Below are 19811 nucleotides of genomic sequence, written 5' to 3' on the forward strand. Positions count from 1 at the left end.
GAGCATAGGGTCCCGTCCCCCCCCCTCCTTGTTTGGTTGTGAATAAGCACATCGCCTTTCCTATAAATAAAATCTTAATAGTAGCTTCCCCTGGGGGATCAAATGCTTTTTGAGAACCATGCTCTAAGTAGGTGTCACCTTCCCAGAGTCATCACTATATTTTCGTTGACTTAATTGCTGCATATCTTTCAGAGTATTCTCAGGTGGCTTGACATGTTGCCCTGCATGCAATTAGTTATTATTAGGCAGGGGCAGGGGTGTTTCTGCTTTTCTGACACATCTCTGAAGCTTGGTTGTTTGATGGCTTGAGGTCGGCAAATTTAACTAACCCTTGAAAGGAAGGGGAAATTGTAGAAGGCTTAGCACTGAAGCCTGACACAGGGTAGTGCTGAGTGAGCCAGCTGGGCTAAAGGATGCTTGAGAAATTTAATCCTTGACAGTTCCTCTATGAGATGTCGCAATCAGCACCTCTCAGACTAATGTGTGGATTGGACCCTACCTATCCAACAGATTTTGCCCTTCCACCTTGTTAGGATCATGCCCCCTCCCCCATGAAGTGGCTAAACTGTAAGGCCTTTGCTAGACCTACCAGATAATCCGGTGGTGAGGAGGGGAGAGCCCGCGATGCAACTATCGTGGGCTCTTGACGTAGTCTACACCTCAGGCGCGACAAGGTCAAGAAAGGACCACGTCGTGTCCACCATTTTTTTCTGTCTTAAAGGGGCCATGTGCACGAACGCTTGTGCGCTCAGGTAAGTGTTTTTTTAAAAAAATGTAATGGCTTTCCCCGCTCCCCCCACCCTAGCCCTGATGGCCACAGAGCTCCTGTCTGCTGCTTTTCTTGGCTACTCGTGAGTAATTGTGATAGCCGGGAAAAGCGGCGGAATGGTCTACACGCTTGCGGTCTCGGGCTCAGCCCGAGACCGCAGGAAATACTGAGCCAAAAGTGGTGCCCGTTACCGACAAGGGAGGGTAGACCCCTGCCTGAGCCCGGGATCCCCTGTGTGTCATCTGGACGCACAGGCGCCATCCCGGGTATCAGCCCGGACTAACCCGTCGTCTAGCTAAGGCCTAAATAATGCTTGAGGATGTTTATTTAAACACATTTCCCAGTGTGTATTGGTGGTGTCCAGATGTTGGAAGCTTTTGTGAGATAGGCAGAAGCCAATCCAAAACAATGTTAGAAAAGGACAAGCATAATTTTGGGAAGGAAGCAATTGGCTATCAGAGGACAGTCCTCTGTTTTGAAGGCATCCTCTGTTTGAAAGTCTGACCAATCCGAATTGGGTTTAAAGATGCAGAACCATCAGACGGGAGAGCAAAGAGGGAGCTAGAAGCTTCCCATCAGCAGAATGAGCAGGCCTACAGGAGGTCACCTGGCCCCAGTCTTCCCTGCTATGGGGAGATGTACTGTATTTCTATTTAAATTATAGTAAATCTTTCTAAATTTGCTTACGTACATACAAATCAATATACTGTTACTAAGAAGCTTAGAACTACTATTTTCCCAGCCTGGTTCCCTCCAGATGTGATAAACTGCAACTCCCATCATTTCCTGCCAGCATGCTGGTGGGAATGATGGGAGTTGTAGTCCAACACATCTGGAGGGAACCGGGCTCGGGATGACTGCCCAAGCATCTAGTCTATTACATCCAACATGTGTCTTTTGTTCTGGGACAGGCTGCATGAACAAGGGACCCACGGCAGCATAAGGAACCGTTCCACCCTTCACACGACCACCCTCTGCTACTGAAATGGGAGTTCTTCCTGTTGCACTCAGGTCTTCCAAACACCACCTTTCCATTTTCATAGCGCCCTTATTTGGTGACCACAACTTCCCACCTCTGTCTCTTCTTTCTCTGTCTCTGCTCTTAGGAATAGTCTGCTGGTCCAGTGCTGGCAGGCGGTGCACTAATCCACCTTTGTGTTGGTGCATTCCCTCCTTTTGAGCGATGCTTAAGTGGCCACCCTAGAGTCACCAGTGTTAGGTAGCACTGCTGGAGGGTTTTAGGGGCCCCTGAACATATATGAACAAGGGCTTTGTTCTCCAGACTGCATTGATGAGTAAAAACTAAAGGCCTTTCCTTCCTTGCATGGAATTAACGTTCATCTGTGGCAATACTGCCAAATCTGGCTGTATAGGCAGCCAGAATTATAAGAAGCTTTATCAAAGAGAACTTCTTTAAAAAAATCCTCCAATTTTTCAAAATGGACAGAGGCTACATTAGAAATGAAATTATTCTTGGGCTCGTGAAGCACATGTAATGACTGTCAGTAGGATATGTGTTTTTTAAAAAAATGTGGCTGGGGAATCCTGGGAGTTGAAGGGCTGCTTTCTGCCTAAACACATACAGGATTGTGCCCTAAAAGTATTTTGAGCTATCATATGCCATGATTAATCTTTGTAGCACTTAGGGTCACAAGAAGAGTTAGAACGTATTAGTTCTTGAATGCAGCAATGTTAATTAAATGGTTGGTTAGTGTTGGGAAGCTGGAAAAACTAGACAGGATGGTCTAAAAGGCTGGATGAGCTGCAGCTCTTTGATAAGAATCGGAATCCCAAGGGATCACCTCCTTTGTTTTTCATTGGGAGTGTCTGTCCCTTTGCACTGAAATAAAATAAAACCAGGCCCAGGTGATATAGCACTTTGACAAGTATGTATCTTGGTTGTAATGGGAGAAAAAGGTACATCTTGCCTTCTCCACAGTATCACTCCAGCTTTGGAACTCCTTCCCTGTTGTGGTAAGTTTAGCTCCTGACATCCATCACTATGATGAATGGTGAAGATCAGACTTTTCTGTTGGGCCTTTTATAAAGATGTAAGTCTTCGGCCCTTTCTACACCAGCCTTTTTTCCAGGGATCATTCCTGGATCATCTCTGTGCATCCAAAAGACACACAGGAGATCCCTGGAGCAGGGTTTCATGATCCCTCTATTTCCCCAGGATAACCGAGACCTCAGTTATCCCGGTTTTACCCGCAGTGCCGGGATGATCCCAAGGACCGCAGGAGGTGTGGGTACCCGGCCTGGCTTCTTCCCTCCTCCCCATGAGTAGTGGGGGTCAGCAGAGGAAAGGGGCCAGGCTTGGGGGAGTCCAGGGCCATTGGGGGTGGGGTGGGCAGCGAGATCGGGGCTCTTTGGGGGGGGAACTTACTTTTGTGCTGGAGCGCAAGTGCACTCCGGTTCCTGTTTTTTTTAAAAAAAAAAATGGCGGTCATGACAGACGCGACATCCCTCCTGTATGACATGAAAGTTAGTCAGAGTAGGGAGGAATGTGATTAATAAGATAACATCTGTTTCTCATTTATGTTGTTTCAGTGATAGTAATTCACTAGGTTTTTGGTAACTGCTGTCTCTATACGACATGCACCAGGAAGCTCAATGCATATCAGCTCCCTTATGCTTTTTAGCAGAGGTGAAAAACATGCTTCCTCTGATTCTTCTCATTGTACAGAGGGTGCTTCCCCCACCCCACAAACAGAAATCCATTTCTGTATCAGAAAACAATATGCAAAATTATCCTGAAATTCTGACAGTTCTCCATTAATCCTATTGGTTGTGCAGGTGCAAATGGAGTTAGCTAAGATACAGATGTTTACAGTACCCAAGTGAAAATGGACAATGAGAAATGAAGCATCTGTAGCAAAGGATGACTTCTTTCTTGAACTGTCACTGCGATGAGATTTGAGTCACATCATGGAGCATGTTTAAAGGTAGAAGGGGACTGAGGATTGATGAAAGGGAGGTGCTGGAAGCTTAGGCCTTTTTTTAAAAAAAGAACTTACTTTGTGTCGCTTGATCGCTCATGCGCAGCTGGCCCTTTAAAAAAAATTTAAAATGGCAGGCGCGATGCCTCTCTTCTTGAGGTCATCGCACCTTACGTGTAAACGGGCGTGAGATTTTGTGTTATTCACAATGTGAGGTCTCCCCTCCTCTCCCCCGGACTTTACAGTAGGTCTAGCTAAGACCTCTGTTAAGTGGTATTGGGCCTGAAACATGAACGGTGTTCAAGTGAAGTGCAGGCATGTGGGAGGGTTCTGAATTATGGCTGAGGATTTCTGACAATATTGGGAATGCCAGATGTAAAGCTGTTTGGGAAAAGGGGGTCCTTTGTCAAGGAGACTGACTCAAGGGAGCGTCCTTCTGTTTAGGGTTATGGCATAAATTCAGCTTTGGCGTGGGTTTTCAGGGAGGGGAAGGAGGGAAATGACAGCTTGGCAAAATGATGATGTTTGTAAAACTGCCTGTTGTCAGGGACGGGGGAGACATGAAAGATAACTCCAAGATTTCAAGGTTGGATGACAGGGAGGTTTTCCAAGCTGTCAGCAGAGATGTGGGAATACGGGTAAGAGGCAAGCGCAGAGCGTGCTGCATGCAGGTCGGTGATGGGTTCAGCGCAACTGCAGTATATCTCGAGAGTGTGGGAACTTCTAATCAAAACCTGTGATTACTACTAGATCAAAGAGATTTTACATGTGACTATTAGACCATAGAGTCCAAATGGATATAATCAGTTCTTGATTATCTGAACCAGAACCCTGTCCCTTAACTTCTATTAATTACTCATTTTTGTGTTGTTGTTTTTTAAAAAACTGATTAGCTGAACTAGTCAGCAAGGTTTATTGTTCTTCCGAAGGCATTCAAATCACCAGGTCACTTGCTGTGCTTCCTGAATACGTTGATTTTTCCTGTATGCTGCCTTGCGGTCAAACACAATTAAGGCTTTCAGCATAAAATTAAAGGAAAGATTAGTTCTTTAAATATATTTCTGATGGGTAGAGGGAGTAGCAATTTGCCAGGGGAATTAATCCCTCTACCTCCACATTCAATGTAGGACAGATGTGTGCTTACTTGAAGTATGTTTAAAATCCCTGCTGAAATATGTTGGGTGCCTTTTGCACAATTTATGTTCAAATGGAAATCAGTGTGTTATGCTACATGCATAAAGAAATCAGCAAGTAGTATATTCATTAACCTGTTGGAGGAATGTTTGAACCTGATCATTTTCTTTTACTAATGATATTAAAAGAGAGCTGGTGTAGCGAAGTGGCTAAGAGCTAATCAAGGGCTACATAAGTGGCTTATGTAGCCCTTGATTCAAAAGTCACCTCTCCCATGACCTCACTAAGTAGCTTTAGGCAAACCACTCTTAGGCCTTAGCTAGACCTAAGATTTATCCTGGGATCATCCCGGGGTCGTCCCTGCCTGCTCCCGGGATATCCTGTGTGTCATTTACATGAACAGGGATGACCCCGGGACGATCCTGGGATAAACCTTAGGTCTAGCTAAGGCCTTAGTCTCCCATCTGCAAAGTGGGTATAGTAATCCTGCCCTACCTTACATGGTTGTTGTAAAGATTACAGGATAATGTATTTGAAGCACTTTGAACATGCAAAACCACTATATAAATGCTTTTGGTAGTGTGACCATATGAAAAGGAGGACAGGGCTCCTGTATCTTTAACAGTTGTAGAGAGAAGGGAATTTCAGCAAGTCTGATTTGTATGCATGCAACACCTGGTGAAATTTTCTCTTCATCACTACAGTTAAAGTTGCAGCAGTCCTGTCCTCCTTTTCATATGGTCACTCTACAAAAGAGGGCAGGGCTCCTGCAGCTTTAACTGGTGTGATGAAGAGGGAATTTCACCAGGTTCCCCATATATACAAATGACCCCTGCTGAAATTCTCATTTCTCTACAACTGTTAAAGATACAGGAGCCCTGTCCTCCTCTTCATACGGTCACCCTAATTTATGGTATTATTTCACTGCTTTTCTGTTCCACTTTAATGTGCTCTGGCATTCCCTCCCATTTACTGTTAACACAGGTCATACCTTCCATCTTTTCCTCCCCACCCTTCCACACGTACCTGGGGTAGATCACGGCTTCTCTCTTTCTGCCTTTTCGGCTTCTCTTTTCCCTTTCTCTCCCTCTTTCTTCCTGCCCAGCAGCCTGCCTAGTAAGGAACAGATAACTCTCGCCAGAGGTCTCAAGTGACTGCATGCAGAGGACTTTTGCATTTAGGCTGGGAGCCACATGAAATTAGTCCGAGGGTTGCCCATAGACCTAGGGCTGCAGGTTCCCCCACCTCTGCTGTAAGTAAACCTGCATTTGTTATGCCTGTTTTTAGAGACTTTCCTCCTCTTATCAGTAGTTTCCATATAAACTAAGTAGGTTTAGCCCAGTGCCTGCCCCACTCTCTGTTTTCTTGGAACTGAAGTCCCGAAGGATTGGGCCTCTGGCCTGTGCTTGCTTGAATGTAACCGGCAGCTCCTTTCTCTCTGTTTAGGAATGGTCAGAGGAAATCTTCAGTCTGGCAACGAACCTGCTGGCGCAGAACATGTCAAGAGATGCTTTTCTGGAAAAAGCGTAAGTGACAAAGGACGTCTTGCTAACACTGTCACTTCTCTTTGTTGTGTGTCAGCTTCCTTTTTCTTTCTCGGAATGATTGCTACCAATTGTTTATATGAAGATGGACTGCCGCCTTCATAAACATGCTTTTTCCTCTTTCCCGCTGGCCTACTTCTCACTAAGAGGGGTAAACATGTGTCTGTGTGCTGTTGCTAAGAAGTTCAGAACACGTGGAGTTTCTATTTTGTAGTTTTGTTGGCATCGCCTTACACAGCCTTTCCCAGCCCGGTTCCCTCCAGATGTGATGGACTGCAACTCCCATCATTCCTTGCCAGCATGCTGGTGGGGAATGATGGGAGTTGCAGTCCAACACATCTGGAGGGAACCGGGCTGGGGACAACTGCCCAAGCGCCTAGTCTATTACATCCAACATGTGTCTTTTGTTCTGGGACAGGCTGCATGAACAAGGGACCTACGGCAGCATAAGGAACCGTTCCACCCTTCACACGACCACCCTCTGCTACTGAAATGGGAGTTCTTCCTGTTGCACTCAGGTCTTCCAAACACCACCTTTCCATTTTCATAGCGCCCTTATTTGGTGACCATAACTCCTGCTCTTAGGAATAGTCTGCTGGTCCTGTGCTGGCAGGTGGTACACTAATCGTTCCTTTTCTTTCTGTAAATATTTGTGCTAAAATAAAACATCTGTCCTTCAATTGTCAGCGGTCTGGAGGAAATTTTCCCACTTTTGACAAAAATGCAGTCCGCCCTCTACCACGCGTGCACCATGCCAGTGAAAAAGATGGCAACGTTTTTTGATATCTTGAGTGCATGTGTACATCTGCAAATCCACGTGCATGCGTGAATGAGGACATCTGGTAATATCTCACTCCAGACTGCAAGTGGGGACTCACATGAGGGGAGTATCACAGCAGTAATACATCCTTCCACATAGAAAACTCATCTTATTACAAAGAAGGCTTGCTAACCTAGCGTTTTTCCTGACATGCTAGCTTTCAGTGTGCAAAGAACTCCCCTCCTTCCCAATGCTGGAGGATTCAATCAAAGGAGCTCCTCGCTGGAATGGTACAGCCAAACACAGGTTTGCTGCCTCAGTGAGAAATAAGCCACTCAGAGTTTTGAAAAGAACAAAGAATCGTATTTAAACTCTCTCTAGATATCACTAAACAAGCAAACAATCTGTACGAACTGGGACTTTATTCCTGTCACTTTGTACAATATTGGAGGTCATTTCCAGGGCCAGCAATGCTATGAAGCAAAGTCACGTGGTTGTGTCAATGAGTAGATCTAGGGCCTTATTAAAGGGTGGGAAATTGTTAAGAGCGTTGTTGTTTCTACAGAAAGTGCTGTGTGTGTATGCGTGTTTAAATATTTATATCCTGTATTTCAGCCCACAAGGCTTACAGAAATTAAATTAAACAACAACAACAGCAGCAACTACGATTTTCTGCTTCAGGTGTCAACATGCCTTTGGCCATCCCTTTTCATTCGAAAGTGAATTTCATTCATTTTAAACTTATTGGTGTCAACTGCCATTGGATAGATAGATGCAAGTGCTTAATAGGTAGGCTGACCATATGAAAAGGAGGACAGGGTTGCTGTATCTTTAACAGTAGTATTGGAAATGGAATTTCACCAGGTGCTGCATGCATAACAATGATACCTGCTGAAATTCCCTTTTTGATACAACTGTTAAAGATACAGAAACCCTGTGCTCCTTTTCATATGGCTACACTATTGATAGGGGATTATATTAATCCAGTTAGCAACCATTTTGTGCAGATTTACAAGCTAACAGTCAGTGTATTTGCATTTAAGCAAGTTATATATACAATCTTGATTAATTAAGCTTTGCATTTCATGCCAGGTATTAACATAATTTCATTACAGGAAATTACTTTATTTTCAGGAAGCATTAGTAAATACATTTGCTAGAAATTGAAGGGAGAGAAGAAAGCCTTGTGGTTCTTTTATAGGTGCCCTTCAGTTCAAATATGTCAACACAAATGCTTTTTGGCTTTTGCCTTCAACACAGTGGCTGCATTGGCACTTGATGTAGAACCATAGTTTAATATTACAAGTACAAGCGGCAGTACATTTCGGGTGCCTGCCCTCCTCTCTCAAGTGCAGGCCCAAGGAGAACAGGAGCTTTTACTTCCCTTTTCAAGTAACTGCAGTTACTCATTCCTGCAGGCCAACCCAGTCAAATTTTAAAGTGTCTTAAAAGATTTTAGGATTTGAATAATGTATTGGTTTTATGTTTTTAATCAGTTTTATGTATTTTATATTTTTGTATTCAGTGTTGTTCCCCGCCTCAATCCAGAGGGAGAGGCGGGTAAGAAAATAATAATAATAATAATAATAATAATAATGATGAATAATAGATAACCAAACAAACTATGGTTACTGTTTAACTATGGTTTAAGGCAAGAGCAGGGAAAATTTTTAACCCCAAGGGCTGCATTCCTTCATGGCTAAGCTGCCAGAGGCCATATGCCAGAGGCCAGAAACCTAACATCCATCCACGTAGTCTATCCATTCACACACACACACACACACACACACACATCTGACCCAGAAACCAAGCCAACAAAGAGAAGTGAGTGTATGTCAGAAAGAGAAGAAATGGAAGAAAGGATGAAAGAGAAAAGGCATTCAAAGAAGTGAGAGGAACACAAAATGAGAGTGCAACTCTCTGCACATTTCCCTAGGAGTAAGGCCCCCTGAATACAGTGAGATTAGTTCTGTGCAGAGGCTTGGACGGCAGCTATTCAAGAGGAAAAGGAAGTGCCTGGGTAACAGAGAAACAAAATGCGGAGAGAAAAGAGGGCTGTGTTACATCCATTTACTTGGGGATGGCCCTGTTTGCCTCTATGGTAGCAAGGAATGTGGCAGTGTTGTGGGGCAGTGTGTGGGGCGGCTGGTTTGTGAAGGGGGGCCCTCCTGGCCACTCATCTGTGATGGACTTTCCCCTCAAAGTTGGGTAATATGTACCTGCGCGGACCTTAGGATCATCTACAGGGGCCCTTCTCCGTGAGCCCCTGCCAAAGGAAGTGAGGCAGGTGGCTACTAGGAGGAAGGCTTTCTCTGCTGTGGCACCCCGGCTGTGGAATGAGCTCCCCAGGGAGGTCCGCCTGGCGCCTACACTGTACTCCTTTCGTCACCAGCTGAAGACCTTTTTATTCTCTCAGTATTTTAACACTTAATTTTAACTTAAATTTAAATTTTACAGTTCTAACTCTGTATTTTAATTTTATATCAATTTTGCTGCATGGTTTTTATCCTGGTTGTGCTTTTTATACTGTATTTTGTATTTGTGCTTTTAACTTGTTGGTTGTTTTATTATGGTTTTAATTTTTGTGAACCGCCCAGAGAGCTTTGGCTATTGGGCGGTATAAAAATGTAATAAATAAATAAATAAATAATGGCACTGCTAGGCAGCAGCAAACAGTGGGGTCAGTGGAGTGGGGATAGGATGAGGCCAAGGATAGGGTGCAGAACTGAGAATAGGTTGCTGAGCCAGACTGAAGGGGGTCTCTGACAGCTTCCATCCTGCGGAACAGAAGTTCCCCACTTCATCATGGTTGAAGGAAACACGTCAACTTCAAACTGCAGTTTTTGGTTCAACTGGTTGGTGGAAAATGGAAGTGATCTCCCCCTCACGGCTGCACTGGAAAAGAACGGGAGAGGGAGCACACGAGCCCAAGGCACATGCGCAGAGCATTGCGTTCCTACCAAAGAGGAAGAATCTGTGGTGGAAGAACTGCCAAGTCCAAAGCCCTGTCAGACCTGTACCAACCAGAATAGAAGGAGGGGAGGAGCGACTTTATTCCCCCCCCCTTTCCTTGTGATGTTGTTTTGGGGTGGAATTTCCCTCCCTTTGCCTCCAAGGGGAGGGGAATCACTTTCCCAATTCCAAGGCCAATGTAGTTTTTTTCCCCTTTCAGAGGCATGTCCTAGGGAAAGAGAGGCTTTGGATCCGGCCAATCAAAACCTTCCGCTGATCCACCCTAACACACTCCTAGAACACCCGTTTTTTGCCCTTACTGCCAGCGGAGCCATTATAGTGGCAGAAAGTTCTGTTTTCATCCAAGGAGCGTGGAATAGGAGGCCTGCAGTATCCTACGGCCCTTGGTTTGTCCTCCAAGTTACCATAGGAGTGCAACGTTAAAGGATAAAACCAGCAATTTCAGTCAGGCCCAGAGACAGTAGCCAGTGCAGCTGTTTTTAAACAGGTGAACTTTATGGGAAAATCAGCCTAGGGCCATCAACATTCAAACCGGTGCACTTCGCACTTGCTGATGTTTCTCAACAGTTTTCAAGGTCGAGCCCAATTAAAGAGCATTACAATATTCAGATCTGGAGGTCGCCACAGCATGAATGACAGTGGCCATATCTCTACGCAAATGCATTTTCATGAGAACAAGCTAGCTCGAGTCATAAATGTGGTAGACCTGGGAAGATATCCCTCCTGCTGCTGTAGAGGGCACGACCTCAGATCTTGGCACTGCTGTTTAAGGTGATAAACAACGGGTTTCAGCCTTATCTCCTTTGGCGTTTCGGTGTGCTATGTATTATTAGTCAAACAATAAAGCGATACAAGTTTCCAACTTCCCCTTCTTAATCATTTGTGCTTTTGCCCTCAGTGGAGAAAAACTGTAAATCTATTTATGTGGAGTTTGTAGGCATGATGTGTTGATTCAGAAAGCTTTGGAACAGAAGTACAAAGGGCGTTGATGAGAATATCCTAGAACAAAAATAGTAGGTGCTTCCCTCACGACTGACATTAAAGAGGAAATACTTAAATATATCTAAGTTTATCTGAAGTCACACAAGTGACTGATGCTCAGGGATGTCCTGAATTACACTAAAAATGATGAGTAAAGTACACATTACATGCAAATTCTGGAGAAGGAACTCAGCCCATTGGGGAGTGTGTGTGTTTGCTTGCTTAACTTTTCTCTGTTTATTTATTTATTACATTTATATACCGCCCCATAGCCAAAGCCCTCTGGGCAGTTTACAAAAGTTAAAAACAGTAAACATTTAAAAAAAGTTTGTTAGCTGATAGCATGATGCTAGGTTTGAAGAATGCAGCCATTTTTATTTTTATGTCTATTCTTTATTAAATATTAACATTTGATAATCGTATAAAGAAAAAATAGTTTCAGTTGAACCTGTTGGCAAATTGTTTGGAAAAGAGTAGTTGGCATATTCAGGTATTTTCCCATGTAGTTCTTTCTTCCTATTAAGCTTTCTAAACTCTTCAGAACAGCCTTAAATGTTGTAGTCCCAACAAAAACTCAAGTGTTCTTCAATTCATCCAAAATACTCTCTGTTCTCTTTGTTCCCAATACCAAGAGTAGGCTGTCTCTTCACTGATGTAGATGCTTCTATGGTTGTCTACTGTTTCTCTACACTAAATCTTCCCAAGCGCCAGCCTCAACACGCCACTGGGCTTTGAAATAATGTTTTCCATAGTCTTGGAAAATCCATTCTGAAAAATCTACTGGACTAGTATAATGGGTTACAAACCATCCTGATGAAACAAAGAGCAAAAGAGGTGATATTCAGGTTTATGGTCCACTGGGAAAATATAGGTGCTTTTGTGTTACCCGTATTTGTCAAGCTGCCGAGTGATTTGGCTGGATTAGACACAGGATTCTCTGCCAAGAAGATTGCTAACGTAATTCTTCCATGTAATTCAGTGACTGTTATTTTATTTGGTCACTGACCCATTCTCTCTGGTATATGCCATGTAGGGGAGTAGTAAGGGCAGATTTGCTCCATCTCTTGATGCTGGAGGTTAGTGGAGAGTATTGGACTTGAAATGTGTTGAATATTCTAATTCTATTTGCATCTATGACTCATTGCCTCTCTCTCTGCACACTCCTAAGCTGGCTTCTGGATTTGAGGGAATATTGGGAACACATTGCCCTCTATCCCTCCTCATAGTTCCTCCAAATCATGACATTGCATGAGTTGAAGTACATGGCATAAGGCATTAAGAACATAAGAAGAGCCCTGCTGGATCAGACCAAGGGTCCATCTAGTCCAGCACTCTGTTCCCACAGTGGCCATCCAGCCATTGGCCAGGGATGGACATGGCGCAACAGCACCCCCCCACCCATGTTCCCCAGCAATTACGTACATTATCTGTGTTATTTCCAGCCACCCAATTTTTCTCCCCTTTTCAGCCTGATGGCTTGAGACATAAAGAAAAGTGTTCATACCACCATATTATGCATAATCTTAATTAGGTTGCTTGAAACTTTCAGGTTAACTGCACGTCAGATATATGTCCCTTTGATTTTGTATAAGCCATTAATAGGGATCGCTTATGTGTGAATGAAGGACTTAAAGCCACCGTAGCTGGTTATATGAATCCACTGTGATAACAAAATGTAGTGTCTTGCGTTCCAGGGAACATGTATTGTATTTATTGATTACCTAAAGATCTCCATCTTGATCTGACCAATCAGCAGTGCCCTTTCGATGTTCTCCAAGCTGTGTGAGATCTGCTTATCACTGACGACCAAAGCATGAGGTTGGGAGCATATTGTGCAGGTCTGTCCCGTGGAATCTGCACACGCACAAAGTACCAATTCTGTGAGAAAGCTCTGGCTGATTGGCATTTGCCAACATTTTTGGCTCAGTCTAACACTCTCCCAGCTGCATAAGAGCTTCTCACATGTAAGTGGCTCCCATGCATTGAGAGAATGTCCAGAAGGCACCACTGATACTGGTGGCTCACTTCAGCAAAACTTTACCAGAAGAGAACGTCATAACATCCATGCTCAGGCCCCCAATTCAAGCCATGGTCTTTAGTGTGCACTGTACATAGCTTGAAGAAGGTCATAGAACAAACCTGTTTGAGGAAAATTATATCTTTGATTTACCTCCCCAAGGGCATTTGAGATCTCTCTCAAAATCTGCGCTTGGAGATGTCATTATAAGTAAAGATAATTTGCTTGAGGTTTCAAGACATTAAGCTTTTCTTGGAAATGGCGAAACTTGAGAGATTATAATCTTTTTCTTCAAAGGAACAAAGTTCAGGGTTATTTTATGGTCAGCACCGTGGAAAACAAAACAAGCTCTGATATTATGGTTGCAAGGATTTTTTATATGTGTATTTTTTCCTTTTCTCTAGATACACAAAACTTAAATTGCAAGTCACTACGGATGGACGCATCCCTTTGAAAAAGTAAGTTGCATTCATGTGTTGGCATGAAAAGCTTCTAGGAAAGTCGTTTTATTTTTGTGGACCAGTATGATAGAATTTCTCCATGCACCCCTTAATCAGAGAAGCGGTCTTTGAAAGTTCGTTCTACACAGTGCCATCACTCTGGCATAGTCCTTCTCACCACAATGGTCAAACTACGTCTGGGCTGTCCCACCTCAGGTTGTGGGTGGGGGCTCACATGTTTGTATGTTCCTCCATACAAAAGAAATCACACACACACACATACATGCAGGCCTGGTTCACACAAGGTTGATATGAACAAGCCAGTAGACTAGTCCACATGGCTCAATCATTCCTGCTTAGCTCCTCCTGCCAGCAGAAGCAGCTGAACAACTCAGGGATGCTCGGTCTCTGGGCTGTTTAGCATGACATCCAAATCCAGAACTCTGGCTTGTCTCTCCCCCGGCAAGCCAGAATTGAACTAGCATGTCAGGGAGAAGGCTAAGCTAGAACCCTTCAGCCTGTGGAGGAAATATTTTGTACAGAGAAGCTCCCAACTACAGTATGAACTGATGTGATGCAGGCACAGAGCTTAATCCCATCAGACACAAAACCTCTGCTTCAGGAGTTAAGAATCTGTAAGGCTATAGGGGTGGTGCTGTGTATCCTCCATGAAAACTTAAGTTCACTTGATCCCATGAGTGAATGGGATTTCTTTTACACAGACTGGGGCCTTAGCTAGACCTAAGGTTTATTCCGGGATCATCCCGGGGTTGTCCCTGCCTGTTCCCGGGATCCCCTGTGTGTCATTTACATGAACAGGGATGACCCCGGGACGATCCCAGGATAAACTTTAGATCTAGCTAAGGCCTGGGTGACTGTGGTCATTCGGACTTGTTTCCAATGTTAGCTTAGCTGATCTCCCATTCATTTCAGAGGATCTTCTCTAAGTAGGACTAACGTTGGATATAACCCATTGTTTCTTTGATCACTGCCAACGAAATAGTTCCCTGGGTTGGATTCATATGGTAGAGAGAGAGAGAGAAAGTCGCGGAGCAGCACAGTATTCTTTAGGGCTGTGCTCCACTCCAATTTGGATCGCGAATCTGGAGCGGAGCGACCTGATCCGCCTCCGCCAAAGGCAGATCCGAATCAGGTTGGGGGGAGCTGCGGGTCGAGGCAAAGCAATTCACCTCCATTTGGAGTTCCAAACACAGGTAAGTGTGGGGGGGAAGGCTCACCTGGGGCTAGCGCCGGCGCCACAGTCCATGTGGCGCTGGCGGCAGAACCAGGTTAGGGGGGAGGGGGGCTTATTCAGCCCCCATTTTGTCCCCCCTTCCCCACTTACCTGCCTCTGCTGTCCGCTGCAGAGGCAAGTAAGTAGGGGGGGGGCAAAATCTTGATCTGCCTCTCCGGATCTCGCTCCGCGGAGCAGAGCGGAGAAGGGTCGGATCAACCCAAAGTGGTTCGGGCCTGATCCGAAAGTTCTGAATCAGGCCACAAAGCAGTTCGGGGGGTCCATGTACAGCCCTAGTATTCTTCAGCTCTGATTTCAGAACAATGACATTTTCTAGGACATCATCTACTTGTTTTGAATGTGGACTTCACCATTTATCCGCATGTGTTGGACTGAAAGTGTGGGAATTTCTTGTGCCGAACATTTCCTCTTCCCACATTAGATGCTAGGTCCACAAAACTAACATATTTTTGTAAGCGTATGTACATCTAAAAATGTAAGGTGTGAATGTGACCAAAAGGTGTTTGATGACATATACCTCTTACAGATTCACAGCAGAGAGCTATGGTTAGCTGTAGCTCCTTGTCAAATATACACTTCGCTTTGTTGCTATGTAATGTGTGAATTGCTCCCAAAATTGCTTGCCAAGAAAGAAGTTTGAGGAATCTGACAAAATATTTAATCTTAAATCCATATGCCACTGAAGAAGGCCTCAGCACCTGGGCAGATTGATAAGGAAGCAGGCAGCTCTTTAAATAACCTGATCCCAAATCATTTACAGCTTTGAAGGTCAATACCAACCAGCACTCTAAATTGCACCCACTGCAGGTCTTCACCGCTTTTGTTTCTTCTCTACTTTGCAGCATTTATCGCCTCTTCTCCTCAGACAGAAAGCGTGTGGAGACGGCACTGGAAGCTTGTAGTCTTCCATCTGCCAGGGTAAGCAATATGAAATGTTGGCTCCACTGTTGTCCCATGCAACCAATCAGTTTGTCAGCTCGTGAGTGTGTGTGTGTGTGGGGGGGCCCTTGGTACATAATGGCCACTCAGACATTCTGATGTGACTCAGAGTTGGCAGGTCTTGCTGTGCCTCTGAGTAACTGGCTCATATTAGATATTGGCTGCCATTGCAATGAGCAGCCTTGGGGTAGAAAAGTGGAAATATGTCAAAACAGCAGCAGGATTGTAAATATTCCAGGGGAATGTATTCAGTGACTGAATATCATGTCAAGTCCCTACAAGATGGGAAGCTCTCCTCTGAAAAGTCCCCCCTCCCCAGCAGCTGAAAATACTTCTATTGGGATTTAGGAGAGAGCTGCTTTAACAGTGCAATCCTAAACATGCATACTCAGAAGGCCCTATTCTTTCACTGGGACCTTCCTCCCATGTAAGTATATTTCGGTTTGCAGCCTAGAGAGAGGAAACTTGAGCCTGAAAAGTGCTGTGAGGTTTTCTCTTTTTCCTTTTGAAAATCCCCTTGGAGTGCAGTGAAGGAGGCAAAGGGGATGAACCAGATGGAAATAGCTGGCAGTCCGCAATCAGAGTTTGAAAAAAGAAAATCCTGATTATTGACTTCAAGCTTTTTGGAAGGATGGATAAGCAAGACCAACAGACCAAAAAGAATGTTTGGGGGTGGGAGTAGTTTCTACACATGCTACAATCTGTCCGTGGTTGTTAAGCTTATTTAGGAAAAAATGAAAACTAAAATGCATACAGAGAAACAAATTAAGTCTATATCAGGGAAGAAAATAGAGGTCAAAATAATGGTTCATATCAATAACTTTGAGTTAGGAAGACTCTGGTTTTGCCTGTTTGACTTACTCTTGTTAGCAAAGATAAGAACATAAGATGAGCCATGCTAGATCAGACCAAGGGTCCATCTAGCCCAGCATTTTGTTCACACAGTGGCCAAGCAGCTGCCCTCAGGAAGCCCACAAGCAGGACATGAGTGCATCGGCACCCTCCTGCCCATGTTCCTCAGCAACAGATGCACATAGGCATATAGCCATTCGGACTAGTAGCCATTGATAGCCTTCTCCACTAGGAATTTATCTAACTCCCTTTTAATGTGATCCAAATTGGTGGCCATCTCTAAGGGCCTTGCTAGACCACAGGTTAGCACGGTGCGAGGCCCGTGCTCGTCCCTGTGCGTCCAAATGACGCACAGGGGATCCCGGCCTCAGCCAGGGCTCGAGCTGCCCTGGCACCGCGCTAACCAAAACCGCCTGTAGTGTGGTTCTTCCCGCGGTCCCGGCCTCTGGTCGGGCTGAGGCCGGGACCGCGTGCATGTGGACCGGTCCGCCGCTTTTCCTGGCTACCGCACTTATGCATGAGTAGCTGGGGAAAGCGGCAGACGGGCCGCAGCGCTCCCACCGCTGCTGAGTCCCCGGCTTCTGTTTCCCACCCCCTTCCCTGTCCCCAGCCTGTGTTGGCCTCTGCCGCTGAGTGCCCGGCCGGGGAACATGGCAGCGCCGGCCATCACAGGCCGGGGACTCAACAGCAGAGGCCATCACAGGCTGGGGACATGGGGGGGGGGAAACAGAGGCCAAGGACATGGGAGGGGGGTGGGAAACAGAGGCCGGAGATGGGGGGGGCGGGAAACAGAGGCTGGGGACATGGGGGGGGGGGAAACAGAGGCCAAGGACATGGGAGGGGGGCAGGAAACAGAGGCCGGAGACAGGGATGGGTGGGAAACAGAGGCCGGGGACATCGGGGGGGGGGGGGAAATTGCGGGTGGGGGACTGCACATCGTGGGAGGGGCGCAGGGGAAGAAGAATGGGCCAGGGGACTGGACATCGCAGGGGGCGGGGGGGGGAAGGAGAATGGGCCGGGGAGGGGAGAAGATTAAAAACAAAACAAAAAAACTACTTACCTGTCCTGGGTCCTGCGCTGCTGCTGCCTCCAGAGCTTGTCGTGGCTCCTGCCTGAATAAGGGCGAGATCTCGCGTTATTCCTAATGCGAGATCTCCCCTCCTCTCCTCCGGATTATCGGTAGGTCTAGCAAGGCCCTAAGTCTTGAGGTAGCGAATTCCATAGCTTAACTATGCACTATGTGAAGAAGGCCTTCTTTCTTTTATCTGTCCTGGATCTCCCACCAATCAGCTTCATGGGATGACCCCGGGTTCTAGTATTATAAGAGAGGAAGAAAAATGTCTCCTTATCCACATTCTCCACACCATGCATAATTTTATTCATTTCAAATGTATCCCCTTACTTGACTTTTTTTTTCAAGCTAAACATAGATTAATGTAAAATGAGAAGTATGAATATATCTTTCTGTTTTTTGTTTTTTGCTTCACAATTAGCATTTAAGTACCAGAGGCCGTAAGCCTATATACACCTGTTGCTGCACCCGTGTCCTGCTTGGTGGGTCCCTGGTCAACAGCCGGTCGGCCACTGTGTGAACAGAGTGCTGGGCTAGATGGACCTTTGGCTTGATCCAGCAGGGCTTCTCTTATGTTAAGGCGGAGAAGAGAAAATTTGCTTTTTAGCTCAGTGTAAAGCTCCGTCTGCTTACTAACAGTACAAAAGTGGTTTTGTAACTTTGACTTTTACATTATAAACATAACAGGAGTTCATAAGGGAAGGATATATATATATATATATATATATATATATATATATATATATACTATTGCACTCTTGCATATTAGAAAATCTCCAAAATGATGTGCCGTCAGAACGTTTTGAAATATATCCCAAGTAGGTGATTCTAATTTGTCAAGAATCCCATCAGCCATTTAAAGCTCCTTGGATCCATTGGTGGGACACTGGTCAAGCAAATGAAAATCATTGTTGTGACCACTGCAGTCAAAGGGCTGATGTGTGCCAGTTTGTGGTGCCAGGGCTAGAACTGACCAGTGGATTCCAAACAAATACAGAAGTACGTTGTTAGCCCCTGTCAGAAGTTTGGAACCACTGATCTAAATGGGCCAATATAAGACTGCTCCTAGCTGTACCGATCAAAATATCTTCTGCTACTATTCCATCTTTTCCTCCTTAACAGATTTTGTTTGTTTGTTTTCGTGGAAAGAAAAAAAGATGGGGAAAGTAGTGGGAAGACATAGAGAGTTAGAAGTGTAATTCTGTGAATGAGGCAAGGCAATTGCACAACAAAAGCCTTGCCTGCAAGAACCCAAAGTAATTGCATGGAAAAAAAATACTGTTTTGACAACTACTCTACGTTTACATTTAGATTTTTATGAGATGTACATAAACTAAATATCATACAACCACACCTCTCCATTTGACGTAAAAAATACCCACGCCTCTCAAAATGCTTTGCCTTATTAATCTGAACAAAGTATATGACTGGATCCTATCTATCTATCTATCTATCTATCTATCTGAGGATGACCCCTGAGGTCAACCTCAGGGGTCCTTCTCCACGAGCCCCTGCCAAAGGAAGTGAGGCAGGTGGCTACCAGGAGGAGGGCCCTCTCTGCTGTGGCACCCTGGCTGTGGAATGAGCTCCCTAAGGAGGTTTGCTTGGCACCTACGTTATATGCTTTTAGACACCAGGTGAAGACCTTTTTATTCTCCCAGCATTTTAACAGCCTATAAATAAATTTTAACTTGGTGTTTTAAATTTGTAATTTTGCATTGCTGCTGTTTTTATCTGGTTGAGCTTCTATATTGTATTTTATATTATGGTTTTATACTGTTGTTTTATACTTTGAATGTTTTTAATTTTTGTGAACCGCCCAGGGAGCTCCAGCTATTGAGCGGTATAGAAATGTAATAAATAAATAAATAATATGCATCCATCTATTTACTTTGAAGTTCAGCTGTATTGGAAATGCCAGAAACCATGGAAATGAATTTCTTCCTCTTCCTCTAATTTGAAAATTCCCATTCCACAGAAATTGTTGCACCTTCTGAAATATTGCAGGATCTTCTTTGTGGTCTCTGTATACCACACATATGGGCTCTTTGTCTGTACAGAGCCCCATTTCAGGAAACTGAGGAACTTTTCAGTTGGAACCTTTCCCCACTGTCCCTACAGAGAAGAGAATCCTGC

The 19811-nt window shown here is 44.8% G+C and overlaps 1 protein-coding gene across 5 annotated transcripts in view; it reads left to right on the forward strand.

The window, feature by feature from the left end:
- The window catches only part of PLCB1 (phospholipase C beta 1), a 702230-nt gene that overhangs the window by 407465 nt on the left and 274954 nt on the right, over positions 1 to 19811 (forward strand). For all 5 annotated transcript variants that reach the window (XM_063125314.1, XM_063125315.1, XM_063125318.1 and 2 more), the window contains 3 exons: positions 6289 to 6368; positions 13522 to 13575; positions 15655 to 15730. In XM_063125314.1, coding sequence (XP_062981384.1) covers positions 6289 to 6368; positions 13522 to 13575; positions 15655 to 15730 — 210 coding nt within the window. The remainder of the gene's footprint in view (positions 1 to 6288; positions 6369 to 13521; positions 13576 to 15654; positions 15731 to 19811) is intronic.

The sequence above is a fragment of the Elgaria multicarinata genome, chromosome 4, assembly GCF_023053635.1.
Source record: "Elgaria multicarinata webbii isolate HBS135686 ecotype San Diego chromosome 4, rElgMul1.1.pri, whole genome shotgun sequence".
Classification (NCBI taxonomy): domain Eukaryota; kingdom Metazoa; phylum Chordata; class Lepidosauria; order Squamata; family Anguidae; genus Elgaria; species Elgaria multicarinata.